Source organism: Aspergillus saccharolyticus, assembly GCF_003184585.1.
Source record: "Aspergillus saccharolyticus JOP 1030-1 unplaced genomic scaffold BP01scaffold_1, whole genome shotgun sequence".
NCBI lineage: Eukaryota > Fungi > Ascomycota > Eurotiomycetes > Eurotiales > Aspergillaceae > Aspergillus > Aspergillus saccharolyticus.
The window spans coordinates 580,960-607,628 of NW_020290611.1; the positions used below are offsets into that span (position 1 = coordinate 580,960).

General features: G+C 52.1%; 8 protein-coding genes and 2 non-coding genes across 10 annotated transcripts; 6 read left to right on the forward strand and 4 right to left on the reverse strand.

Moving 5' to 3' along the window:
- Positions 1-371: 371 nt before the first annotated feature.
- Positions 372-2,770, forward strand: BP01DRAFT_286473 (anoctamin family protein; the record flags this gene model as incomplete). Its single annotated transcript, XM_025571466.1, has 4 exons — positions 372-465; positions 533-686; positions 755-1,049; positions 1,109-2,770. The coding sequence occupies 4 exons, from the start codon at positions 372-374 to the stop codon at positions 2,768-2,770; spliced, it is 2,205 nt and encodes a 734-aa protein (XP_025435722.1).
- Positions 2,771-3,465: 695 nt separating this feature from the next.
- On the forward strand, positions 3,466-4,971 carry BP01DRAFT_286826 (uncharacterized protein; the record flags this gene model as incomplete). Its single annotated transcript, XM_025571475.1, has 2 exons — positions 3,466-4,416; positions 4,510-4,971. The coding sequence occupies 2 exons, from the start codon at positions 3,466-3,468 to the stop codon at positions 4,969-4,971; spliced, it is 1,413 nt and encodes a 470-aa protein (XP_025435723.1).
- A 748-nt stretch (positions 4,972-5,719) lies between these two features.
- On the reverse strand, positions 5,720-8,702 carry BP01DRAFT_4475 (threonine/serine exporter family protein). The gene has a single exon (XM_025579864.1). It carries the CDS (start codon positions 8,473-8,475, stop codon positions 6,070-6,072), a length of 2,406 nt encoding a protein of 801 aa, XP_025435724.1. The 5' UTR covers positions 8,476-8,702; the 3' UTR covers positions 5,720-6,069.
- An 897-nt stretch (positions 8,703-9,599) lies between these two features.
- BP01DRAFT_286878 (transcription factor domain-containing protein) lies at positions 9,600-12,023 on the forward strand (the record flags this gene model as incomplete). The annotated part of the gene is made up of 3 exons (XM_025571483.1): positions 9,600-9,687; positions 9,749-9,803; positions 9,860-12,023. 3 exons carry the CDS (start codon positions 9,600-9,602, stop codon positions 12,021-12,023), a joined length of 2,307 nt encoding a protein of 768 aa, XP_025435725.1.
- A 647-nt stretch (positions 12,024-12,670) lies between these two features.
- Positions 12,671-15,127, forward strand: BP01DRAFT_419880 (allantoate permease; the record flags this gene model as incomplete). Its single annotated transcript, XM_025579430.1, has 9 exons — positions 12,671-12,976; positions 13,033-13,126; positions 13,175-13,374; positions 13,424-13,497; positions 13,548-13,646; positions 13,701-13,873; positions 13,948-14,111; positions 14,186-14,791; positions 14,872-15,127. 9 exons carry the CDS (start codon positions 12,671-12,673, stop codon positions 14,941-14,943), a joined length of 1,788 nt encoding a protein of 595 aa, XP_025435726.1. The 3' UTR covers positions 14,944-15,127.
- A 265-nt stretch (positions 15,128-15,392) lies between these two features.
- On the forward strand, positions 15,393-15,464 carry BP01DRAFT_t4. The gene has a single exon. It is a non-coding gene; the product is annotated as a tRNA-Cys (tRNA).
- Positions 15,465-15,526: 62 nt separating this feature from the next.
- On the reverse strand, positions 15,527-17,504 carry BP01DRAFT_396418 (tannase and feruloyl esterase; the record flags this gene model as incomplete). The annotated part of the gene is made up of 2 exons (XM_025578472.1): positions 15,527-17,316; positions 17,456-17,504. 2 exons carry the CDS (start codon positions 17,502-17,504, stop codon positions 15,698-15,700), a joined length of 1,668 nt encoding a protein of 555 aa, XP_025435727.1. The 3' UTR covers positions 15,527-15,697.
- An 839-nt stretch (positions 17,505-18,343) lies between these two features.
- BP01DRAFT_370397 (glycoside hydrolase family 28 protein) lies at positions 18,344-19,505 on the forward strand (the record flags this gene model as incomplete). The annotated part of the gene is made up of 2 exons (XM_025576603.1): positions 18,344-18,574; positions 18,627-19,505. The coding sequence occupies 2 exons, from the start codon at positions 18,344-18,346 to the stop codon at positions 19,503-19,505; spliced, it is 1,110 nt and encodes a 369-aa protein (XP_025435728.1).
- An 843-nt stretch (positions 19,506-20,348) lies between these two features.
- Positions 20,349-20,420, reverse strand: BP01DRAFT_t10. The gene has a single exon. It is a non-coding gene; the product is annotated as a tRNA-Arg (tRNA).
- A 441-nt stretch (positions 20,421-20,861) lies between these two features.
- BP01DRAFT_378358 (uncharacterized protein) lies at positions 20,862-24,320 on the reverse strand (the record flags this gene model as incomplete). Its single annotated transcript, XM_025577053.1, has 7 exons — positions 20,862-20,964; positions 21,023-21,843; positions 21,910-21,999; positions 22,063-23,710; positions 23,768-24,052; positions 24,107-24,208; positions 24,271-24,320. The coding sequence occupies 7 exons, from the start codon at positions 24,318-24,320 to the stop codon at positions 20,862-20,864; spliced, it is 3,099 nt and encodes a 1,032-aa protein (XP_025435729.1).
- Positions 24,321-26,669: the final 2,349 nt, after the last annotated feature.

The following is a 26,669-nucleotide window of genomic DNA, read 5'->3' on the forward strand; positions in this document are numbered from 1 at the left end:
TAGTGCTAAATATTCCAAGCCTACCCACCCACCCATTTTCACTTCTTTCTTAGTCTCTTGACTTCTCCTCTTCCCCTTACACACAATTCCCCCCTCATCCCTTCGCTTCCCCATTTCCATTTTCGTTCCTCTCTTCCTTAGTCCCTTCCCCCTTCTTTCTCCAGACACACTGAGGGGTGGATGCATCCGTGAGCCAGCCTTTCCTCCCCACCCGCCGCGCGGAGATGAGGCTATCCCACTCGCTATTGTGACTCCCCCGCCCACCTCTGATTTCGTTTTCCATCTCGATATCATCCCTTCCTTTAATTTCTTATCTTCCTTTCATCAATTCGCCTCCATTTCGATCTCCCACCCCTTCCGATCAACTCGAGATGGGTCTCTTTGCTGGTCATGAGCCCATCGACCAAGCCGAGCTGGACAACTTCGGCGTCGATTGGGTCGTCCACTACTCCTTCGAAGATCTCGGTAAGGAGGGCTTCCACCGTCCAAAGCACGATTTACCATGCCTTAGCTCACAGCCACCTCGGTACAGAAATCTCGCAGGCTATCGCCGAATTCCGAACTTTGATTCACGACCTGGAGGAAGCGCATCTGCAGGTCCAGGTTCGCCATGGTTACGGACCCTCCCTGCTGGTGTTCATTCGCGTACCCCCCGATCTCCTGGGGAACATGGTTTACAAGTCTCGGTACAGCTGAACCTTAGATCCCCACAGAACCATTCATCCTCGCGTCCTCCTGTCTAACACTTGCTCAGAGTCAAGGACTGGTTACACGGCATTATTCATGAGTTCCCTGCGGGTGACGATCTCACCGTTGTTGAGTCAGAAACCGCCGCGGAAGCCCTCCGGTCGGTCTATCATGCGGTGACATGGCAAAAACACCTAGGAGGCGCTGGAATCACCCCTAAAATAGGCCAATGGAAGAATGTTCAGGCGGCCATTCCTCTTCAGGATCGCGCTGCTAATGCGGAACTCTTGCGCAAATGGAGCAAGACGCTCAATCTGACTGCTGAAGATCTGGACGCAATTCGGGCGCTGTTCGGTGAAAAGGTAAGACTCTGCTCAGTCTCTACCTCGTTATCTTGCAAGATCGAACTGATCACATTCAGGTCGCCTTTTACTTTGCTTTCATTCACTGCTATTCCACTTTCCTTGTTTTCCCTGCCGTCTGGGGTATTTTCTGCTGGTTTTACTTGGGCCCGTATTCCGCCACCTGTGCCTTCGTCAACTGCCTCTGGTGCATTGTTTTCGTCGAGTACTGGAAGACTCGCGAGATTGATTTGAGTCTGCGGTGGAACGTGCGAGATGTCGGAATTCTCAAGGTTAACCGACCAGAGTGGGTCTGGGATAAGGAAGTTCAAAACCCAGTGACAGGCGAACAAGTGAAGGTGTTCTCGACCCAGAAGCAGTTTCTTCGGCAGCTGCTCCTGATTCCTTTTGCGACCGTAGCTGCTCTGGCCCTGGGCAGTCTGATTATACTGTCATTCGCATCGGAAGTTTTGGTCTCTGAGATATACACTGGTCCATTCAAGGGCTATTTGGAGTTCCTGCCAACCATCTTGTTCTCACTGTCGTTGCCCTGGATCACGAACACTCTCACCGAGTTTGCCAAGCAGTTGACCGACTATGAGAATTACCGCACCCAGGACCAGTACGATGTCGCCCAGACTTCCAAGACCTTTGTCATGCATTTCATTACCGCTTTTCTGCCCACCTTGCTCACTGCGTTTGTCTACGTACCCTTTGGCACAAAGCTGGTTCCTTATCTGGATGTTTTCCGCACCTATGGTCTTATGTCTGCCAACCTTGCCAAGGAAATTCACATTGACCCGGCTCGCCTCCAGCAAGAGGTGATCTACTTGTCTGCGACCGCTCAATTGCTCAACTTCGGTGAGGAGATTGTCCTCCCCTACGTCAAGCAGACGCTTATGCACAAGTGGCGTACGTATCGCGACGGTCGCGATGCCGCCCGTATGCCTCGTCGCCATTCTCAGCGCACTGATCTGCTACTTGTCGATGCACCCGAAGAGGCAGCCTTCCTTGCACGTGTCCGCGAAGAGGTGGAAGCGGACGAATACAATGTCCATGACGATACTCTGGAGATGTGTGTCCAGTTTGGTTATCTGGCCCTGTTCGGAGTGGCCTGGCCTTTGGTGCCACTGGGTTTCTTGGCCAACAACTGGCTAGAACTGCGGGGTGACTTTTTCAAGCTCAGTCTGGAATGCCAGCGACCCCCACCCATTCGGGCTGACTCGATTGGGCCTTCTCTGCAGGGACTGGAAGTTCTCGCCTGGCTAGGCACTCTTTCCACTGCCGCAGTTGTGTGTCTGTATGGTAATGGCATGGAGGGCGTGCAATTGTCATCCTTCCTCTTGACTCTGCTTCTGGCGGAGTGGGCGTATCTTGGTGTGCGGTTTGTGGTGCAGACCGGCATGGAGAGAATCAGCTCTGCAACCCTCAAACGAGCCGAGGCCAAGCGCTACGCCATGCGCAAGCGCTATCTCGAGGCCACTTCAGGCAATGTGTCTCCGCGGGGTAAGCCGCGCGTTCGCTTCGAGGACAAGGTCAGTGTGTACACCTCTGGTACCGATGTGAGCACCAGTAAGGAGGGGCTGTTGCAGCCAGGACATGATGGCCCCCACCACGGACGTCAATTTTGGTCGTGGGCGCCTCAGGAGGCGGCTGATGCTGGAGTCCGCATGATCAAGGCGCTGAATACCACCCTAGACGGGTCGAAAAATGGACCAACCAAGTTGGCCAAGGGAGCGTAGACATGCTGTACCCTCGAGCCATTCATTGTAAATCACGATTTTTTTGTTCTTTCTGTCAATTGGAATCCCATTGCGTGCTGTAAATAAACAAGCGAGGGGACAGATGAAGTGAAAGTCGAAAGGAGGGGAGTGTTGCTGTGCGGTGCAGACCTTGGAAGTGGCAGGCTGCAATCTGCACGGGTCCTCCCTCTGGCGTCTCCCCCTCCACGTATGATGTGGTTCTGATTCACTTCCTCTTGTATTATGGGATTGCTCCTGCCCATGAACTGAATCATCACATCCAAAGCGTATATACTTTTCCAAAGAAAGCTAAAAAGCAATGAGTTTTTGGTGCTCGTGGGCTGAATAAGCATCAGCCCTATAAGGCATGCCAAGTGCGGATACTCCCAGCCCACCAGCCAATCAAGCCTTCCAACCGACATTCCGGACTCCATTCCTGCCCGCCGGTTTGTTCCAGCGCGTTTCTCTTTCCAGCTTCCAACTTCCACCTCTTCATTTCCTCCTCTCTGCTCCGATCACTTCTCTCTCAATCCTCAACCGTCCACCCCTTGTCCCTCCTCCCTCTCCTACTCCCACTTTTTTTTCTTCCCTCTTTGTCTTTCCCCCCCTTCCTCCCTCCCTCCCTCCCTCTCTTCCGGGGCTATTCCTCCACCGCTCGCTGGAGGAGCGCCGTCTCCTCTGGTCTTGCTGGCTCGATGCGCCCCTCGCAGGACACTCCCCTCCCAATCGTCTCCGATAAGGTCCTGCATCACGAAGAGTATGAGACGGGCTCTCCTCCAGCATCCGTGACTCTCTTGCGACAACGACGAAAGCTTCACGTCGTCAATCCTCTCTGGTACCGCAACAGTCTTCTCGCAAGTGTGGGGTTCTTGGAGTTCGCCAACGCGGGTGATTTTGCCGCAAATGTCTGGAACGATGTGCCCGTTCCTTTGTACGCCATTATTTTCATGGCGATTGGGGGCCCTCTAGCACTTTTGATTAGTGGATTTGCCGTACGCGACAGTGTTCTCAGCTGGCAAAACGTTCGAATTCTCCAGAAGGAGCGCGAGTACCTTCAATCCCTGCAGGCCCAGCACCTCGCATGCCCCGCACCGGACGCTACAACACTTCGTTTCATTGACCGCCGCCTTGGAGTCAGCTACCGCGAATTGGGCACAGAACTCGTCGATCGCATTGTCATGGACGTGTTCTTGGGGATTGGTGGCCTTCTCGTCGGCACTGGCACCATCATGGCTATTTGGGGCTCCGACCGACACGTATACTTTATCAGCAATCTGCTGTCAGGATATGTCGGCAACTCCTTCGCCGCCATCTATGGCATCATCAATGCCATCTGGTCGGCCTACCTGGCCTGGCGTTTTCATAGCTATGATCGCGCGTGCTCTCGGGCAGGTGCTATGCTCTCTCCGTTCCGCGATCGGCTCCAACGGCGGTTTCAGTGTTTCAAGTGGCATGCGGTTGCTTCGGGTTGGACGGGCCTCATTGCAGGTGGTGCCTCCATGATGACATCTCGTCTCTGGGAGGGCTACGTTGTGCTCATTCCTTGTATGCTCCTAGAGGTCGCCTGTAATCGCTTCTGGCGCGGCCAGCTCGGCTACGACCGTCCCATTGTGGCCCCGGACTCCCCTCTCCATCGGGGCATCTTAGTCCCCGAATCGCCCTACAACCCGGCCAGCAACAACAGCAGCCCGCGACTCGGCTACCCCGGCCCGACAACACCACCGTCACTCGACCTCAAGAGTGAAGACGACCCCAGGAATGTATCAGAAGAAGAAGAAGAAGAAGGAAAAGAACGCCTACTTCTCGACGCCCTCTCATCCGTCATCAGCCTACAAACCGCCCTGGTACCCGTACTCCCCTCCACTCTCGTCCTGGAAGACGTCAACTGGACTTCCCTTGACTCGCTATTGCGATTCATTGTCAGCAACGACCTCTTCGACTGTCTCTGCGACTGGCTCGCCACCAACTCCGCCGTTCCCAAGGACTTGCGCCACCGGATCTTCCGATTAGCAACAAAGCCTTCCTTCTCAGAGATCACAGTGACACTAACCGATCTCCGGCATCTGAACGAGGTTGAGGATCAGCCTCGTATGCTAGAAATGTGTCATCTTTTCCTCCAGACGGAAGCCAGACAAGTGATGATCGGCCGGGAGAGATATCTCCTGGAGATGGTAGGATATGCGATCTGGAAAAATGATTAGCCATCCCCATTGTTTTGCGCTTTTGGTAAAGTGAAAGAGGAAAAGCGAAACAATCCTCGCTTTTTGCATTATATGAGCGTGAGCATCGAAACCCATAGACTGGGTACCTTTTTGCATGTGCTTTGTATAGATGAGCGACAGCGATTGTGTGTTTCAAGCATAGCCATATTTATATGTGCAAGCGTATGCTCTCGCGTATTTTCGGTCTGGACGCTTGCGTCCATTTTCATGAGCGATGAACTATGCGGTGCGATGCGATGCTCTGGCTAGCTAGACTCAAGTCTTTCAAGTCTGGGACTTGTTATAATCATGATTTTCTTTCTGGACTTAAGAACAAGGGAAAGGGTGCCGGTTCACTCGTTTTCTGCGTGGGCCCGAGTTGGGGCCTCAATGGGTGATATGCTGTTTTTTCTTTCGTGTGCGCATGGACATGAGCGAGACTTTTGTTCTGTGGCTTACATTTCATTTAAATTGAGGTATAATGTGTATCTTGCCTTGGTTCTATCTGATTCTCGTTCTTGAACGAGGACAAAGTGTGCTCTAGAGTTGGGTGGTTTGCTGGTGCTACCTGAGACTTTTTCCAAAGGTTCTCCTATTTTTGGGCGGTCCTCTGCCGCTAACCGGGCCGGCGACATCGTCAATCACCCCCGTAGTGAGCACCAATAGTGGCATTGACGTTGCGGATAGGCCGTGCGGTGTTAGTGCTACGCTGCGGGAGTTGTGGCTGGTTTGAATCCCGCAGCACGACGGCCTTACTAGGTCAATTGGAGTGCGCTATATACAGTAGGTTCAAGTAAGGTATGAGATGAGAAGCCGGATGAGTAGAGGGTGGTGAAATCTGTTGGAAATACATAGAGTACAGAATGCAGTCTATGTATGTCTTTTAGCTACGAACTGTATCCTGCAACCCTTGTTCTTATTGGTTTAGGACCTTGGTTCGGTGCTTATACAGATTGTCCGCGAGTGGTCAACCATCTCTCCATACTCAATCACCTGCACCTGCAATCTATGATCCATTGTATCTCCACTGCAAATCTAGGGTCTAATATGCAGCACATTGCCCAATGCATTTGTAGCAAGAATCATTCGCGAATATTCTTAAAAACTAAACAACCCACTCCGCCGCTTCCCAAACGGATAAACCACCAAGGCAGCCACGAACAAGCCGACCGTGATGCCGATCGCGACCTGGATCATTCCGAACCCGAGGATATTCGCGGACATGGAGTTCTGCGACGACGAAGTTGAGCTGTCCGAAGTATGGTTTTTGGTCACGTTGGAGCGGATTTGATCGGCGGTGTCGACCCCGGTGATCAGGCTGCCGGTGGCGGCGAGGCCGGAGGGGACCAGGACGAAGATGGCGGGCAGAACGGCGGCGGCCGCGTGGCCGTGCCACAGCCGGCTGTAGAGGTTGCCGATGACGCCGACGACAAAGGCGCCGACCGTGTTGGCGACCTGCGAGTTGTTGCCGAGACGCGCCGAGACGAAGTAGTTGGTGACGTAGCCGGCGATGGCGATGGTAGTCATCACAGGGGCTTGCTTCCATTTGCCCTGGTTGACGACGAGGAGACACAGGGAGAAGAGGGCGACGAAAGGAAAGCGTTGGAGGTAAGGGTTCTTGAACGCGCCCGTCGAGGGGCAGCTGAGGCGCGAGGTGGCGTTGGTGTCGATCAGGCCGTAGATTGTCGTGCCGACGGTGACGCCGTAGCCAAGGAAGAGGGAGTAGATGATCGCGTAGACCATCCGGATGGAGCCGGCGACGATCTGATGCGATTGAAGCTCGAGGCTGCTGCAGAGGACGGTATAGCCGGGGAGAATGAGCGCGATCGAGGATTGAGCGATGGCTGAGAAGCAAAAGAGGCGCCCCGAACCGTGAGTGCGATGGATACTGCCAAATGCACGAGCGATGAAAGAGGTGAGCACTGCAGCGGTGACTTCGAAGACGTTGTTGTAAAGCACTGAGCGAGGCGCTATAACGTGTTGCATGACGCCAAGAAGGCAGCCATTGAAGAAAATTATGGGCATGTCGATGGGTCGCGCGTCAAAGGCGAAAGGTCCCACCATGGCTGTTGCGAGGCCATAAACGAAGACAATGATCCATTTGTTGAACCGCGGCTTCTTGGTCATGAGTTCTTCCAGTTCCCCCGTGGCCTCTTCGATGCCAATCACGTCGTGTATGACGTTTTTGTAAACATTGTGGGTGTCGGAAAGACGTCCAAGGTTTACTCCTTGAACAACGCGGACGAGCTTCACCTCCGTTGTTCGAGTGCTTGGGTCATCAAAGGACATGATCATGCATCCCGGGACGTATAGGTATTGGCTGTCGATCTCAAGCACCTTAGAGGTCATCAGCATGTACTCCTCCAAGCGATGAGTAGGTGCTCCGAACATCATGAGCGCCTTGCACAGCTGCATGATGTACCGCTGCCGTGCAATAATCTCAGCGATGCGGAGAGTCACCTGAATCTCATCCTCTAGTCTGAAGCTGCGGCGCCGGGAATGCTTGTCGCGTCGCCTCGAGGCCACATCGAGAAGCTGATCAGAAATGGGAGTACTGGCACCACTATGGCTTCCGGCCCCTACTAGGGTGGAACTGGAAATGTTGGGTTGCTTTTTATACCATCGTGGCTTTCCCTTGCGGGGGGTGGTCGCCCCCGGAGTGCTTCCGCCAAAGGGCGTCCACATCCCCGAGGGCATGTCTAGTCCTCGCGCCGATCTCTGGACGTGGTCCAAACCACCGCTCAGGCGGAGCAGATGAGATAGGATTCCTCCTGTTGAGCGACCCTCAGATGCTCCCTCTCCGGCAATCCCATTTGCATAATCTGGAGGCATGTCAATCGCATGGTGCATAGCTGAGTCGTTACGCGTGCTACGGCGGCGCCCAGTGTCGTCGTGTGTCAAGCCTCGAATGATACGGTGCGCTTCCGAGCTGCAAGTCATCTGATCTTTTACTTCTGCTTCCTGGTTGATTTGAATGTCTGTACTACGGCGGCGGTAGTCGATCGGCTGTAGGTCATCCTCGCCTTCTGTAGGACGTCCCAGGCGAGCAGCCCAATAAGCAGTCTTTCTTCTGACTATTTCTCGAAAATCTCGCAGGCGAGTCTTCTTCGGCCTCATATCGGCATGAGGCGCACGCGATGGCGACCCTTCAAGGTCTCCCTGACCCCATCTATAACGGGCTATAGCCTGCGTGTTTCGTCGTTGAGGCGCTTCTGTGATGTCGATGGATGGGTGCGCTGACGAGCGACGCCGCAAATGAGATGACGTCTGGCTTAGGGGTCCCATTCCAGGTTGCCAACCCCCGTACGAGAATGTTCTGTCGATGCCAAAGTGAACTCGATGCACTTGGGTGGAGTGTGGGCTGCCCGGGGAAGTGTCACTGTCTGAGCTGGCATCGCGTTGTTTCTCAGGCTCCGAATGGATTTTGTCCTGATGTTCAACGCTACGGTAGCTGATGAGGGAAGATGAGTCGCTAGACTCGCTGCTTGATCTTTTCTCTGACATAGTGGCCGCTGGTCTCGTCACCTGGGTAGACCATCGCTGTTGATTTATCAAAACTGAGTCGAAGGCCTTTTATTGGGTGGTGTGTGGACTCACCAGACAGTTTTAGCACGAACAAAAGACGAATTCCTGCGCAAACACAAGTGTGCATTCCAGTTGCAGTCACATCACCCCAGTGTTGCCCGACCAGATGTGCTAAGCGAGAACCCGGGTGATGACACCTCCCGGCTGAGTGGATTGCATGATAAAAGGATTGTCTCATTGAATTTCTCCATTCATTCCAAGAAAGCGTAGCTTGAGACGCAAATGACTAGGGTCAGTTTTGATATCAAGATAAGCCTTCCGCAGAGCAGCCAAAGTCATGGACACTAAATTGTAGCTGGCATCTACATGCTGCTATCCGGTTACAAGACCGAGGGAAATGTAACCTTATCGGAGTCGATGACGCATCGGACCCATGAGAATTTATCGGGATCAGGCGGCTCTGTGGAGCCAGACTTGGGGTCAATATCTGACATATGTATGTTATTCGTCCGATGTGAGCTCAGAGCAGTGTAATGTGAAGACCTTCGGCATAAGTTGGGACCTCTTGTTGTCACAATATGAGGCGGAGTTTATCTTTTCGACCGATCTGGAACTCCGTACGTGGAGCCTATTCATGGCAGATCAGGAGCACAGGAAGTAGATAGATGTCTCAACAGCCATTCAAGGCTTAAATCAATCCTGGTGTACAGTGTACTCTGGAGTCATCCGGTTGGAAAGTCCTCGTGGAAGAAGGCCGACAGGCAACGAGTCGAGGTCCATTGAGTTTGACTTTAGGTCAAACTCAGCATGAGTATGTGAAACGATATGCTCTAAGAACCATTTCGGGGTCTCTGTTCCTCATGAAGAGTTTCCCGTATCATAATCAGAGTGCATGATAGAAGGTGGAAGGTTGCTGGCTAGAGGTTGAAGCAATAACAGCACCCAAACGTGGGGAGATAGAGACGGATGACTAATCGCCTAAATCGGCACGGCTTTTCCCTATACGGCGTGGCGTCGGGCGTTCCATGTTCTGGACTCGTCAACTCTCCACGATTGAATCTTGTACGTACTTCGCATTCTCATTCGCATTCCTCCTCCCTGTGATGGGGTCTCCCTCGAAGCCTTATCAATGTCAAAGATGCCCAAGGACATTTGCTCGACTAGAGCATCTTCAGCGCCATGATCGATCCCGTATGGAGCGCCTTCTGTCACTTGGATCTGTGATTATAAATCAATTGACCGCGAGATGCAGATACCAAAGAGAAACCGTACAACTGCGGGAAATGTCCCAAGGCATTTACTCGCAAGTAAGTCAATGACATTCAACGATATCGACTCAAAAGACTGATTGGGTCTCGGATAGGGACTTGTTGGCACGTCACGAGCGCCTGGCTCACAGCAGTCCGGCGTTGGATGCAACACCAACAGGCTCACCTCAGCCTGGTTCTCCTCATGTTTTTGATGGGCTTAATGTTCTGGCAACAGCTGTGGCTGGTCGCCCGCTCTCCCCACCATCTACGGGCTCCCATCTGATGAACACCGCTTCTCCAGCGTCTTTTCCGGTGGCTCTTACGGACACCGTTTCCGGGGGCACCGTCGCAGACTCCCAACCAGCAGCAGCCGTGCCTTCTGAAGCTCCCGGGTTCACTGAACCGTTCAGTAGCTATAGTCAGTCAATGTCTCATGATGGGGATGATTTCACTACTTTCTTGGATAGCATTCCTCTTCCAAGCCACCCTTACTCCCCCACTCACCAACCGCTACCTCTCTTTCCTGCCTTTCATTTTGACCCCACGAGCTCGGACTATGACCACATCATCTCAAAAGATAAGTCGGCTAATTATATTGGCTCGCCTTCCACACCTGTATTGCCCCGACATGGTACGCAGCTGCCATCGCTCCAGCCGGACCGAACTCAGGCACCCTATAAGGCTCGACAATCTACTGGACAAATATCGGTAACGACGCAGTGCAGAGACCGCATCATCGCAACCTTAGCAGACTATTCTAATGTCATTCACAATCCGTTCGTCCCATCACGGCACGCATTATCTCGCTGCCTTGGTGGATACATGAATGGTTATCATGACCACTATCCATTCTTGCACATTGCCACACTCGACACAGACGCAAGTCCTGTGCATCTGCTTCTCTCTATGGCCTCTTTAGGGGCTCAATACTGCCGTGAGCCTGACACAAGTATGGAACTATATAAGGTCGCCAAGGCCATGACTCTTGAGCATGTCCGGAGAGAGTTCCAGTGGGGTTGTTTGACTCATAACATGACAAACCATGTCGATAAGGCGGTCAGAGACCAGGATGTCATCGAAACTGTTCAGGCATTTTTGATGCTCATATCCGTGTCTTGTTGGTTCGAACGTGACCCACCGCATCACGAGGCTCTATACATGCGAAGCATTATGGAGACCCTTCTTCGGCAAGGGGGACTCAATGAGCTACCGGCACAAGACGGGACTTGGGAGAGCTGGATTCGCAGCGAAGGTGTTAAGAGGACGAAGTTGATCGTCTTCTGCTTCTTCAACGTGCATACCATCGTGTTTGACATACCACCGCTGATTTTGACTGAAGAGCTCACTCTTGACCTGCCTTGCACCGAGAAAGAATGGAATGCGACGAATGCGAACCAATGGCTCGTGGAAAGGAGTCAGAGCCGCGAGGAGCCTAAGCTACAAGTCGCACTGAACGCTCTTTTCCCACAAACCTCGGGGGCCAAAGGTCGCCTAGAAAGCTTTTCCTCGATGGGCGGCTACGTTCTAATCCACGCAATGATTCAGAATATTTGGCTAATGCAGAAAGCCAGTCGCCTTCCTGTCTCCAACGGCGGCTTCTTGTCACCAGCAGTGATCACTTCGCTAGAGCAAGCCTTGGAAAATTGGTGTCAATGCTGGGAACACAACCAGGAATCTTCCATTGATCCATTCAACCCCCATGGTCCGCTCTCTTTCACCTCAACAGCCCTCCTTCGCCTTGCTTATATCCGTCTCAATGCCGATTTCAGCTCAGCGCGACGACTCAAAACCTGGAATCCGGACGAGATAGCCCGCTCTTTGAAGGATGACTTATGCGTGCAAAGGAGCGATAGGCTTACTCGCGCCGCATTACACTGTGCTCATGCGCTCAGCACGCCCATTAAATTGGGGATAAATTATGTGGCGCACAATCTTGTTGTGTCCTGGTCCAATCAGTACGCCTTATGCTCGCTTGAATGTGCCGTCCTGCTGGCCAAGTGGCTGGAGGTGGCAACAGTTCCCAATCCAGAGCCAAGTCTGACTGAGCAGGAGAGTAAACTGCTCGAATTTGTGTTGGAGATGGCCATGGAAGTCCAACATGGGGCTTCCCGCGAGTGGCTCCTGGCGAACAATACCCGACTGAGCGCAACAGTGACTGGGCTCTGGGCGAGGTTGTTCACAGGAGATTATATATGGCAATTAGTTAACCTGATAGGTCGTTCTCTCAAAAGATATGCTGAGATTCTGGACCCCTCAAGTTCGGATGGTCCGGCATAGAGGGCTCCAGCCAAATCCTTATTATTTGTTTACAATTTTAGACGAGATACCCCAACAAGTGAGATTTGAAGTATGTCAGCGATTTTTGCGTTCGAATAGGTTGTCTTCGCCTTCTTTGTGGCTAGGAGATTAAGGTACTCAGGCAAGGGCCGCCTCTCGGAATGACGCCATCCTCACAATGAAGGCATCACCGCAATACTATCGTCGCTCGCCCACTCCGCACCAACAATTTAGCGAACACGAAGGAGCGGGGAGACTTGCCTCTATGTAAACCCTGCTGCCAATGCCGAGCTTTGGACAAATCCCGTGGAAGTATGCTTATCTATCTCACTTTGACAATCCGAACTAGAGATTGCGAGCTCACAGCAAGATGCACCCGCTAAGAGCTTTGAAGCGCTCTGATCAAGGCAAATTGGTACACTATAGCATATTCATTGAGATTATAGTCGCCTGCATCGGCGCTCTCTTAGCGAAAGACAGTCTCGACTGACCTTTGTGGCACTTTACGTGACTGCCTTGGCAATGGCGTGCTACACATTAGACTGTTCAAAATGAGGGCATTCTCCTTCGCATGAGGTATTCGGAGAGTCAAACCAGACTTTTACAATTGTCAGTCTATGCTCTGCTAGACTCCTGCTTTGCGCAATATGGACAAAGCGAGCAACATCGACCAACAGTCAGTTGGTCTGCACCGAGTGAGTTCTCCGGCCGTACAAGACTCGGTCGGGGGCAAAAATGGAGTCTATGTGCAGGCACAGCAGTACAGCAATAGTGCTTCCGACTTACATGGGGACAATCCGTTTGCCGACCCGGAGGTTGCGGAGCGCTACGCTTCAATCTATGAGAAGGCGCAATATGAGTGTCGACACGTCTTCGACCCGACCCTGACATGGACACCTGAGGAAGAGAGGGCGCTCGTTCGGAAATTGGATTGGCGTGTGTGTTTATGGGCTGTGAGTCGATTGTTTTCGTGTTGATGATCACACACAGCCATTGACTGGTTCCGAAGTGCGTTATGTTTTTTGGTCTCCAAGTGGACAGAGGCAATCTTGTTCAGGCTGTATCAGACAACCTGCTCAATGATCTCGGATTAACAACTAATGGTAAGGAAGTTGAATTGTTCCACTGTGGACTAAAAGTAACGCGATCAGACTATAACACCGGCAACACTATCTTCCTCGTCTCTTTCCTGCTTGCGGAATTGCCGTCTCAGCTGGTGTCTAAGAAAATGGGCCCTGATCGCTGGATTCCGATGCAGATGACGCTATGGTCTGTCGTTGCGGCAGCCCAAGCTGGCTTGGCTGGAAAGCGAAGTTTCTTCGCTACGAGGGCACTTCTGGGAATCCTTGAGGTTGGTTGATCGCCTGTAACCGGTATTTCATTTCACTAATACTCCCTAGGGGGGCTTTATCCCTGATATTGTTCTGTGGTTGTCGTATTTCTACACCAGCCGAGAACTCCCAACACGCCTGAGGTATATATGATATTCCGAGTCAATCGCATACAATGCTTACTCTTTGTTAGTATCTTCTGGACTGCTCTTTCAGGAACTACCATCATTACATCATTCCTCGCATTCGGTATCCTACACATGCGTGGCATTCAGGGCATGGCTGGCTGGAGGTGGGTGCGTCTGTCCAAGCTTCATACACGTGCACTAACTTATTGGACTCGAAGATGGCTTTTCCTTATTGAAGGCCTGATCACATTCCTTGTTGGAGTGGCCTCCTTTTTCCGTATGCCTGCCTCGGCTGTCGACACCAAGAAGTGGTTTCGCCCCAAAGGATGGTTTACAGATCGAGAAGTCAGCATTGTGGTGAATAGAGTCCTCCGCGATGATCCTTCGAAAGGTCAGCAATGTCCGGCTCTTTTCCCCACTGCAACTTTTCCTCTAGTGTCATAGCACTCACAGTATCTTCAATAGGGGACATGCACAATCGCCAACCTATCACCCCTCGTCGCCTCTGGAACTCTCTGCGTGACTACGACCTCTGGCCCATCTACATCCTCGGCCTCATCGTCTTCATCCCTCAAACGCCTGTAACAACCTACATCACACTCACGCTCAAGAGCGTCGGTTTCAGCACGGTCAGATCCCTGGACCAAGAGTCGCAAGCGCTCTCTCATCTATAATTGTCTCCACTAACAATGAAGCCCAACAGTTCACTACAAACCTCCTCACCGTCCCCTACAGTGTCGGCCATATCATCACCCTTCTCCTTCTTACCCGCCTCAGCGAATGGCTTAATGAACGTACCTTCGTGGCTATGCTCCAGAGCATCTGGACCTTACCTTGTGTCATTGCCCTTCGGTTCTGGCCCGGCACCATGACCGACGCATGGGGCACATTTGGTCTCGTGACAACACTGTTGTGTTATCCGTACTGCCACGCCATCCTCGTGGGTTGGACCTCCAAGAACTCAAACAATGTGGGCACGCGGACAATCTCCGCGGCAATATACAACAGTAGGTCTCCCCAGCCACTCGGAAACAGCGTTCGACTCCTCCTCTCGATGTCACTCTGGCGACCCGTGATCATCCTGAGCGCTAACAATAGACGACCGTTGCTACATCTAGTGTTCGTCCAAGTCGGTGGCATCATCGGTAACAACATCTACCGCGCTGATGATAAACCCAAGTACAAGCGGGGAAACTCTGCGCTCCTAGGAATTAACGTCCTTGCCATCGTCCTATTCTTGCTCACGAAGGTTTACTATGTTTTGAGGAACAGGCATAGGGATAAGGTCTGGAACGCTATGACGGAGGAGGTAAGTCTCTGTTCTTTCGCTTGTTTTTCCTCCGAAGGCAGTTCATAGGCAAGCTAATTGCTTTTCACTCTGCGGTGCAGCAACGACGGCATTATATCAACACGACGACGGCGACCGGGAGTAAGAGGTTGGATTTCCGCTTCGCTCATTGATCTCGCAATGGTGTCGTCCTGTCTTAGTCTGCGGGGGGTTCGCAGTGAAAATGCTTGGGTCGGGGGTTGTTTGAAGGGTATATTATGGGCAGAGATAATATCGTGAGCCCTGTAGGTGAGTTTGCTTGAACGCGAAATGCCGACAAGAATACCGGTGAACCCCGCTTGATGGGATGTGTTTGACGTAGTATATAAATATAAGCTGCAGTATGCGCGGCCGTGATTTTTAGAAGCCCAGGATGACAGCACTGGAGCACCTAGAAGCATGTCACTTCGAGCCTACGGACTTGCGGACCAATTGCCCATACGAATAATCTTAGGAGCCGACAGAGGGAATTTGTATTGTGGCTGAATGATGCTAATGGAGCGAGAAAAGAAATGATGACCCGTTGATGGTTCATTGAATCATCGGAACAGATTTGTAGCTGAGCGATGACGTATCAACAAATGGGTCGGTAGCTCAGTGGTAGAGCGTAGGATTGCAGATCCCGAGGTCACGCGTTCGATCCGCGTTCGGCCCTTCTTTTTTGCTTTTTCTTGGTCTCATTTCCACACTGAACTTCTCCCACACCAACATAACTAATTCCACGAGTCTGCAATTGCATTGGTTGCCTTGAACCACAGGATTACCTTCTATCCTATGTTTTTCTCCATCACCCCTATAGAGGTACTCTTTCGTTGCATCTTCAACTATCTAGTATGCTGTTCCATAAATGCCGTGCCAAACATTTATCCTACTACCATCCAACCAATCTCATCGCCACAATGGTGATTCCCGACAACCAAAAGCCTCAGGCTTTTCAGCGTCCCCCTCTAAGTAGGTTACTACCGATGGAAATGGGCACAGAATTCTGGTCAAACTTCCATCTTCTGATACCGCTGGCAGAATGTCCGGAGCGATTCCAGTTTCCACCCATATCGTCAGGGCGCCCATCACGCCTATAGGGGCGGCACCGGGCCCCGAGCCACAGTGGCCGACCCCCGGGGCCTCGAAATACCGGTAAAAGTCCATGACCGAAGGATCTCGATTCTTTACAGTTACATAGTAGGCCGCGGACCCACCAGGGGGGACCTCTCCATCGTTCAGTCCATGCCAATGGATGATTTTCCCTCCGCGACTCTTGAAATCCGCAAGGTCAGGAGAGTCGGCGCTTATTATAGATTGATAAGCGGCTATGGAGAGGTGAAACAAGGCTTCGAACTCCGGATACGTCAGCTTTAGGTGAGGTAGCTCCAGATCTGGATTCTGTGCAACAAACAGTTCCAGCCAGTCGAGAACAAGGGTACTGGGTGCTGGAGTGCAGGTGTGGTGATGAACCTCTCCCATTGAAGAGCACCTCGTGGCGTGCCACAACGAACCTCGGGAGAAGCCATACCACAACGGTTTACCGTCCTGGGAGCGCATGCCCTGCCAGATCTTCTCGACCAATATGGCCACATCAAGCGTAATCTCAACGTTGACCCCATCGCCGCAGTCGGCATTCTTGCCCACAAGGGACAGAGGATTGAAGTCGCAACGCTCTGGCTGCGTGATGATTCCTTCGACGACACCATCGCGATCATCACAGGCTTTAACGGCCTCGGCAGCTATAGCGTCCATCACACAGGATGATGGATAAGTGTTTAGCATTTTCATGACAAAGGTGGGCCAGTAGCCCGTAGGCATGAAGTGTGCCCAACTGAGAGTTGGAGAACCAACCACAATCCCATCAAAAGCTTCTGGAAATCTCTGCGCAAGCATCATGCCTTGTCGGCCGCCTGCCCCGCATCCGTTCCAGTAGCTGTGCTTTGGTACTTCTCCGTACAGTTGTTGGGCAACGTCCTTTGCCAGTCTAGACATGTCGAGAAGACCGACATAGGAGAAATCCAGCAGCCGGGCCAGGTTCACATGCCGCGAAGTTTCATCAAGCGCCCAGTCTCGTGCTGACGGTTTTGTTGCATCGTGGCCCAAGTCGGAGCTGACTGCCACATAGCCCTCAGAGACTGCTAGAGCCGTGGCACTGTCACCGCGGGTACCTGCCCAGCCGACACCGCCGATGCCCTGCAGGCGTTTATTCCAATCGGAGAGCGGCAGCCAGACCTGCATATTGATGACATCATCCCAGCCTGGGTGGGTGTATGTGAGGCTGAAATTGCAGAATGTTACACTGACTCGGCGGTGCTTGATCGGATTGACCTCGATGGCATCAATTTCATGGTCGTAGACAGGGAAGACCATATACGAAAGGACTTCAACATCCGAGAAAGAGGGTGGCTGAACCCGGAGGGGCGAGCATTCAACTGCTGGGAGTGATGTGGACCGAGCGACGGCCTTGATAGCGAGGAGGAATAGAATGAACCTAAACCAGATCATGAGTGAGTGTTGATAAATGTCTACAGGTTGATAGTGATAATTGATTGTGATCAGCATGATCCGAGACCTCTCACCCTCATCACTTCGTGAGCAATTGGACAATTCCACTTGTTTTGGCAGTTACGACTGGACGAAGAGAGGCAGGCCCATTTCACCCACTTATCCGACGCAGGTGCGATGGGGATAGACGCTGTTTGGCGACGCTCATCGTGGAAGATCCTTGCCCTGCGCTTCCTTCTCAGAGCCCAGTCGACAGGCCCGGCCACACATTTTCCGGCGAGTCGTCTAACTTAGCCGTCTCTGAAGTGGAAGGGTTGCCCTTAATATCGCCTGTTACGAGCCAAGAGGTCGGAGATGTTCTTGGCAGTATGCAGGGGCCGCTCACTAGGGCCAAGCCATACGTACTCAGGGACTCGAGACGAGCATTTTGAGGCAAGACTTCAGGGTCTTTCCGACCGTTCCGCCTCAGGGTTGCTCGGTCCCTGGGTGACAACCATGAGTTTTGCCTTGACGCCATCGAAGGAGATTTTGTTTCACATCATGCCATGCTCAACAATGCAGGCTCGTAGCACATAGTCAAGAATTCCTAAGCAAGCTGCCAAGCCGACTGGTCCGGACCTTGGTTACTTCTCTTACCATTTAACCACGAATCTGCCGAAGTGATTCGGCATGGGATCAGCAATCAGGGCCCACCCTGGACCCCAAACTATTCTGTTTGAGACTTGCTGACGACGATCATCATCGATTGTGATTCCGTGAAGCGGGCAAGACGTTGACTGCCGAGCCAACGAACGCATATGGTGAAACAGCGTGGATCCGGAAGAGGCCCGTGGAGCGCACGATAGCCGTTCGAGAGAGATTGATATCCCATGGAACCTGTTACCCTGACGGAGGCATGTCCTCCATGGCGCTCAAGTTATAAAAGCTTACTTCTTTTCTTGCTCTGAATGTCTCAACAACCACGCTCTCTCTTTCGATTCTGTTGATCAGACACCCACTCATTCCTTCATTCGTTCTTTATTACTGTTCTGTTGACTAGAATTGATCATGCACTCCTTCCAGCTTCTCGGCCTGGCCGCTGTCGGCTCTGTTGTCTCGGCTGCTCCTACTGCTTCTCGTGTGTCCGACCTGGTGAAGAAGTCCTCTTCTACCTGCACTTTCACCTCCGCCAGCGAGGCGAGTGAGAGTATCGCTAGCTGCTCCAACGTCGTCCTCAGCAACATCGAGGTGTCCGCGGGCGAAACCCTCGACCTGTCTGATGCGGCTGACGGTACTACTGTAAGCCAGCAGATGATACTCTTCAGCTCTGAAACATGATTAACATAAACAGATCACTTTCGAGGGTACCACTAGCTTCGGCTATGAAGAGTGGGATGGTCCTCTTATCCGCTTCGGCGGCAAGCAGCTCACCATCACCCAGGCTGATGGTGCTGTCATTGACGGCGACGGCTCTCGCTGGTGGGATAGCAAGGGTACCAACGGTGGCAAGACCAAGCCCAAGTTCATGTATATACACGATGTCGAGGACTCGACCATCAAGGGCCTGCAGATCAAGAACACCCCGGTTCAGGCCATCAGTGTGCAGGCTACAAACACCTACCTGACCGACATCACCATCGACAACTCTGCTGGTGACGACAACGGTGGCCATAACACCGATGGGTTCGACATTAGCGAGAGTGATGGCGTGTACATCAGCGGTGCGACCGTCAAGAACCAGGATGACTGCATTGCCATCAACTCCGGTGAGAACATTCTCTTCACCGGTGGTACCTGCTCCGGTGGCCACGGTCTGTCCATCGGCTCTGTCGGTGGTCGTGATGACAACACTGTCAAGAACGTGACCATCTCGGACTCGACAATCTCCAACTCGGCCAACGGCGTTCGCATCAAGACCATCTATGATGCGACCGGGGACGTTAGCGAGATCACCTACTCCAACATCCAGCTCTCTGGTATCACCGACTACGGTATCGTCATTGAGCAGGACTACGAGAATGGTAGCCCCACTGGTACTCCCTCTACTGGTGTCCCCATCACCGATGTGACTGTCGATGGCGTCACTGGCTCGGTCGAAGATGACGCTGTTCAGGTCTACATCCTCTGTGGTGACGGCAGCTGCTCAGGCTGGACCTGGTCTGGTGTTGACATTACCGGTGGTAAGAGCAGCTCCGACTGCGAGAACGTTCCCTCGGGCGCTTCATGCTAGAAGCAATCACTGGCGGCTGTTTGAGACACATTCCTTTGGGTCGACGGGGATGCGAGGCGGTATTGACGTGGGGGAACCCCAACTTTCACATTTCTGTTAAGATGTACTGTACAATATACCTCACAACAATATGAGCCCGGGGCGGCTTCAGATAACCGTTCGCGACCGTTTTATTCTCGGAGCAGTCATCCCAAGATTCATAGTACCGAGTAGCAACCGAGGTCTAGATTTACCTCGAGCCACATAATATGAATCTGCCAGTAGAGAAAAAGACGATGGATCTCCTCTTTCCCGTGAAGTCTGTGACTTTCTCCTTCCACTCCACGACTTTGCTTTGATCGGTCGCTTCCATTCCTCCTCCCACTTCGGTAACTGTGATATTGATTGAAGAAAAGAGTAGCTGTCAAAAAAAACTCTCTATGCAAGAACTGCCTGGTCCACATGGTGAAAGCAACCCCTACTGAGCCCATGCCAGATGAGCTACCAAAGCAAGTCTCTTATCTCGAGGACCGTGTCTGCAGCGAATGTAACCAACGATGACGAAGCAAGATAAGATACTTTTCACATCCATCTAGCTGGCTCTTTCAGTAAATTGGGGGGTCACAAAGGCCATTGGAGTTATCTGGTTAACAATGCTCTGAATTTTAGGTGGGGGTTGTTTCTTTCGATAGTCTGCCGCCCATGTACCATGGTGTTGCCAATCAAGGTCTCTCAGAAGACTCAAAGCTGCCGGTGGAGAAAGCGGGGCGCGGCGGAAACGAAGAAGGTGTAACTCATAGCTTCCAGAAAGAAGTTTACTGGCCCCCGAGCTCAAGAAGATGGTTCCGCAAAAGACAAAAAGAATGACCTACGCAGGGCTCGAACCTGCAATCTCTTGATTCGTAGTCAAGCGCCTTACCATTGGGCCAGCAGGCCTTGCTGTTGTGATACTGACGGAATTAGTGCATTATATCCTAAAAAATATAGACGCGGCTACGCGAAGCCAGAGTCAGCGACGCGGTGGCACTGTCATGGAGTTGGCGAATTGCTCTGGAAGTGGGCGGGAGTAAAGACATATCCATTTCTTTGTCTCACATCGAGTTTCCTTTAACAAATATTGATAGGGGGGAGGGAGGGTTGGGCATTATCACTTAGTAGGCTGTATGTCGGCATACTCTCAAAGCCAGAATAGCGCGCGTCAGATATATTGTGGCGCCGGTGATGGTGCAGTTGTTCGGCCGCCATGCCAAGGACGGACTTGCTGTACTAGTAGTAGCCTCCTCGTATAGATACGAACAGAATAGAAAAATACATAGATGATTATCATTATTTGATTTTAAATACCAATTATAAAGGCTACTGCCACTGTCGATCACTTCAAGCGTCTCCCTCCGACATCAAGCGTTGCGACTCCGCATAATCCTGCGCATGGCGCACATGAAAGTCGAAGCTCAACTCTCCGACAAGACTCCTCACATCCCTGAGTATCGCATTAGCAAGGTTCCCAGACATACACAACAGCTGACAGCGCAACTTACCGCAACAAATCATCCAAGGTGAAGCTCACGACCGACCGCAGCACCTCCAGACACACGAACGTCGAAAAAGCCGGATCCTCCAGATGTCGAATGCTCAGCAGCTCACCATCAATCCGCTGCAGCTCCCTTGCCAGAGGAAACGAGTCCCCCGTCGACAGGTACGGCGGCAGCGGCTGCGCGTTCATCATCGCGGCCGACAGATGGCAGAGCAGCGAGGTGACCTGGTGCGACCTGAACCCCGCCGACTGCAGCGCGATCGACGCGAGCCTGGCCACCCATTTGTTATTTTCCGCCGCAGCAGAAGTGTTGCCGTCGGATCCTCCCGCCACCGCCAGAGCGTCCAGGCTCTGCGTGGTGTGTGCCATCAGCGCCATACTGGTGAGCATGCGCTGGATCTGGCCGATGATGCGGTCGTAGGTCGGCTTGGGGAACTTGCCGCCAATCGGGGGCTCGAAGGTGGTGAAGTGACTGTGCATGCGGAGGCTGTTGAGGAGGATCATCTCTTCCTTGAAAATCTTGTGGCGGGTGTGGTCGAGGTGGTGGGATGCGGAGCGCACGTCGTGCAGGCTGCCTAGCTCGCCGTTGAGCCAGAGCTCGATGGTCGTGTGCATGCAGCTGTAGAATTTGGCGAGGACGAAGAGACCCCGTCCGAGGGCTTTGCGGAGGGTGGATTTGGCGGTGATAGGATAGGGGAAGATTACCCAGAAGAAGGAGATGGCGCAGCCGGCTGCGACTGCTGCGAGTTTGTAGGGGCCGAAGATGTAGATGGGATAGTAGGGTTGGCCGTTGGAAGTGGCGACTTCGATTCCGAGTTTGCGGACCTGGAAATGTCGGATGGTAGTTAGTTTTGAGGTGCTGAGAGGAGGATCGAAGGGTAGGGAGCGGACCTGCAACTCATAACCCACGATGACGTTGAACGTCACAATGGCAATGACAGTCGCGCCGAAGTATTGAGGAACTTTGATGTAGAAGTAGTACTGCCGAGACAGTCAGTGGTCAATGCTATGCTGGCTTGCTTCCTCGCCCAGAGACAGACTCACTTCAAACACGTTGCCGAGATAAAGGAAGACGATGACACCTGCGGTCTTCCCGTCCACTATATACCACACTATCAAACTCAACACCATCGACACAACAGTCGCAGCAATACGAGCCACAAAACCAAACATGGTCTGTCCACTGGTTGGGTTCATGCCAATCACAATAACGATCATGGCCCAGATACATCTTTGGTGGATGAAGAACTCCTGGGTCTGGCGCAAGAAGGCTAAGATGCCAACGCAGAATGCCGCTGCTGCAACACGGAATCCAAAAATGCTCTGTTCAGACCTGATGACCTTCGATATCACGCGAAGCAATATGCTTCCCTTCTCGATGAGATTGACAGGTGGAAGGTGTTCCGGGTCTGGAAATGTGTCTGCTTCGCGCTCTTCATAAACAGCCGAGGGACTAACGTGGGAAGACTGTCGTCGGTCACCAGTGACACCGGATTCTTTCTGCTCGGAACCCGGACTTAACCACTGTAGGATCGTCCTTTGCTTGGGAAAGATGAGCCGGCTACGTTTCATTGTACCGTCCTCAATCTTGTTATCTGCAAATTCGATCAGGTCGAGCGTCGCCTTCAGAATGCTGTCTTGCAGATGGCCCATGTATAGGATCATGAAGAATTCCTGTCTCACATCGGGGTCTGCTGCAACTGCTCTCTCACTATCATTTGCCGAGGCCACATCGGTCTTTTCAGACACAGAAAATGCCTCGAGGGAGGCTAATTTCCCTGTAAGGTCTTTGCGCTGGGAATAGTACTGTGTTACCTGCTGCTGGAATAGTGCTGAAAAGCCCTCCTGCAACGGATTGAGCAGGTCTCCCATTGCCTCTTCATCTTGCTTTGAACGTTTCTCGAGTTGCCTTTTCTTTTTGAGTTCCAGACCCAGCAGAAAATACTGAAGACCGACTTTCACCAGGCGGGCAGACTCCACCAATCTTTCGTAAAGTGTCTCAGTAGCTTTCTGCAATTCAGCCTGCTTTCTAGAGACTTCTTCGTTATTCTCATCTGAAAGTGTGCTGTTATTGCGGGTCCCTTCAGTTTTCACGATCATCTCCAGTATATCAGGCAGCATCGCCATCCCCGAGAGCGGCAGCAAAAGGCTTCGCAGCAGACCTCCAATAGTATTTAGATCCTCATCCGCGAGCTTTCCCCAAGCAATCTCATCTTTCGAGTAGAACATATCCGACTGCAACTTGCCATGCAAGGCGTTCAGCTTCGTCACTGCTGCGGCGAGGGATTTCTTTCTCGACTCCAGATCCGATTCCGCATTGTTCCCGGCGTCCCATCCACTGCGCGCAGTCCGAGTTCGACTTAGCAGACTCTTTTCACCGGTCCACAAGTGCGGGGTCTCACCCACAAAAACAATCTGAGCTTGGAGTACGGCGTCAATCTGCGTAACGTAGCCCCTGATGTCCTCAAACACGTGGCCTCTGCTCGTAATCGGCAGTATGAACAGAGATATGCCGGTAGCAATCGCGAATCCCAGCAAAAATCCTTTCAAGAGTCGACTGACAAAGCTCAATCCCTCGGACAGTGTCACAAACGTACCGGCTCGAGTGATGGTGACAGAGCAGAAAATGGAAAATGCCACCATGGGATCCTGTAGCTCCAGCGGCTTCCAGGCACGGATTGTGTTAGCACCCCTACAAAGTAGCCGTCAGCAACCTATCTGGTGGCACGACCGAGGAAGGGGCACAAACCAGATCATGAAAATCAACCATATGGCAGATACAGCACAGGCATCACTGCTGAAGCCATTGCAGACGCTGTCACTTGCGTCTCTGGGGGTGTTGTGCTCTCTTGCTTTCACAGCACAGTAGATCGCTAGACAACAGAGGGATGCTGATACGCATGTGGACAGGAGATCGAAGAAGATGATTTTCATGAATTTGGCGCGGGGCATTAAAGCCTGCGACAAGACGGATATCAAAGCAGATAGGTAGCCGATGGTCAGGGTGATATCGGCTATGGAGCTGCTCTGATAACTACAAAAGCTTTAGTCGACTGCGTTCACCTGCTGCAATTGTGGATTCGCTCACATCGCGATGACAATGGTCGGTGGCAAAGCGCCTTTCAACATCATGAGGAAGGTTCGGGTGTCCAAGTCCAGACGTCGTCTCCAAGTCATTGGGTTGAGTGCACTACGAAAGCGTCTCAGTCCTGGTTTGAGGCAGTCAGAGCCATAAAGTGCGAGATTTCATACCTGAGTATCCTGGACAGCTTGGATCCACCTGAGCTCCGTGGGGGAGTCATGGTGTTTTCTGCTGTGGCTTCCGTGCGAACTAATTCCTCAAATGACCTGACTGATAGCGGAATAGAAGCATGAACATACTGAGAAGATGCAGGAATATTTACAGGACGAAAAATCGATCCTCTCGTGATCTCGACCGCCATCAGTGATCGAATCGCCAACGTCCGGGACCGCATCCGGATCGGGTTGCCGTGCCTGAATTTCATGGCGCATGCCGAGCTAAATGCCGACTACAAAGTTTCTTTTCTTCGCTTGTCCTCAAGCGTGGACGATCGTTGACATCGTACAATTAAGATCAAGCTACAGCCTAGCTTGGTGAACTAAAGTCATGATCGCCTAACATGTCACCTAGTAGTTGTGCTAACGTAGTTTGAGGTTGTCAGAGCACTGTATCTCTTGCGAGGGTAAACAAGAGCAGTGTCATTGTAGAATCTGAATGCACTGGACACCTTGGACACCTTTCACCGCTTCAAAGACAACGGTACTATCGAAGCAGAAAAGATAAGGGATCCGCAAGCGCTTGAAGCTTGACCAAACATCCCATGGCTGTCAGGGTCGGCAAGGTGAGAGCACAAATGACGAGGGTGATTCCCAGGCGGATGAAACTTTTACCCGCGACTCTGGGCTAGAATCACCTGACTTACTTACGGGAAGATGCACGATTTATGCAGTATGCAGTCATGATGAGTCATGAGTGAATTGTCTGTCAGAAGCACAATTCAGCTGATGCTCTTCCTACTCATTCCTTCCACTCTGCAAGCATTTCCCCCTTCCAGTATAAGGACAGCATTGGGGCCTGTTGGGCAACGATAGTCAGTACTTTAGTGAATCTCTCATAGTGGATTGACAACCCCGCGCTGGGTAGACTCGGAGCGTCTTGTGATTGAGACCCCGACCGATTGTCACTGATTGATTCGTGCTGGCGCTGACAAGAATGGACCACCACCATCATCGTAACTCGGACTGAACTTACGCGGCCACGCTTGGGGACATCACCCCGCATTGGTATGTGTACGAGTTCCCCGCTCACTGGGCAAGACCTGTCAAAACGAGACCGCAATCGGTTGTCAAAGACTGGACCAAGTCCTCGAAAGTACAGTACACGAGTCCACAAATGACCTCATGACGGCCAGCTGGCGCCAATGTCGTGTTGTCCAGTCTGCGAAGCACGAGGAGCCGACGAGACTGCTCAACCAGTCGAATTCGCAACATGGAATGCTCTAGCACCTGGCTGTAGCGACTGCGACTTGGCACTTGTACGCCATGTTCTCAGCTGCCATCATGATCTCTGGCCCCCTGGGGAAATTATTCTCCTCAGCCACATCGTTGCGGTGGTTGTGGAGTGCTGGTGGAGGGAATAGTGGGCCCAGAATATGTGGCTGAGTCGGTGACGCAGGGGTCGGAGCCCTACCAGGCAGGAATAGTGTTGAGGGTGGAACATTATCTTGAGTCATAGAGAAATTCAACCATCAGTGCCACTGCCAAAGAGCAGGGAAAACATCCATAAAGCGAAAACCTAGTGGTGATCGATGACGCGCTCTTTGTTTGTACACACTTCATCGAGCCATGTGACGCGTTACTCAAAGCTGTTGAACAGCCCGCCGTGGCAACAACCCTCCTTCGCAATTCGGTACAAAGTGCTTCCGTAGGTACATTATGGAACATCGGAGGTCGGAGGAATCCCTCCGAGTGGGACAAGGCTAAGATTCACCATTGTTGTGAGCCAATGGCAAGCCCTGTATTTTCGGATCGTTGTCCACCGTGGATAATGCGTGGAGGCAAGGCGGTCTTTATCGATCTGATAGGTACGGTAAATACTTGTATGTCGTGTACCACCAACAGGTAAGACTCGGCCATCTCCTTAGTGATAGTGGTAGACACATCTCAGTCTTAGTGCTTCGTAGGGAGGGCCTATCAGGTATACGGCAACTGCTTATCATCGGTGATGCCTCGGAGAATAGACTACTCGTTAGTGAGGCGTGGCTCCCGTTGCGAGTCTTCCCGGAGTTGCGACTAAGTCACAAAATTGGGAGGTCCCCATGCTCTGAGGCTTGGTCCAGCATTCTGACATTGATCCTACCAGGCTACCGTAGGATTGTCCATTTATCCCCTTGCAGGGTGCAGGCCGACTGGGTAAGGTGATGTCTGAACTAACTGACATCTTTGTCTACCGATCTTGTTGATCGAGAAGATCCTTGAAGGGGAGTTGAGTCGTTTGTAGGAAGTACACAGTAAGTTAATCGGCGGGCTGCAGATTGGAACCGTACGAATACGATCTACGGAAATCCAGACTAGCAGGCCCCATGCCCCGCTAGTGGGTACAGTAAGGTACAGTACTCAATCACCATCCC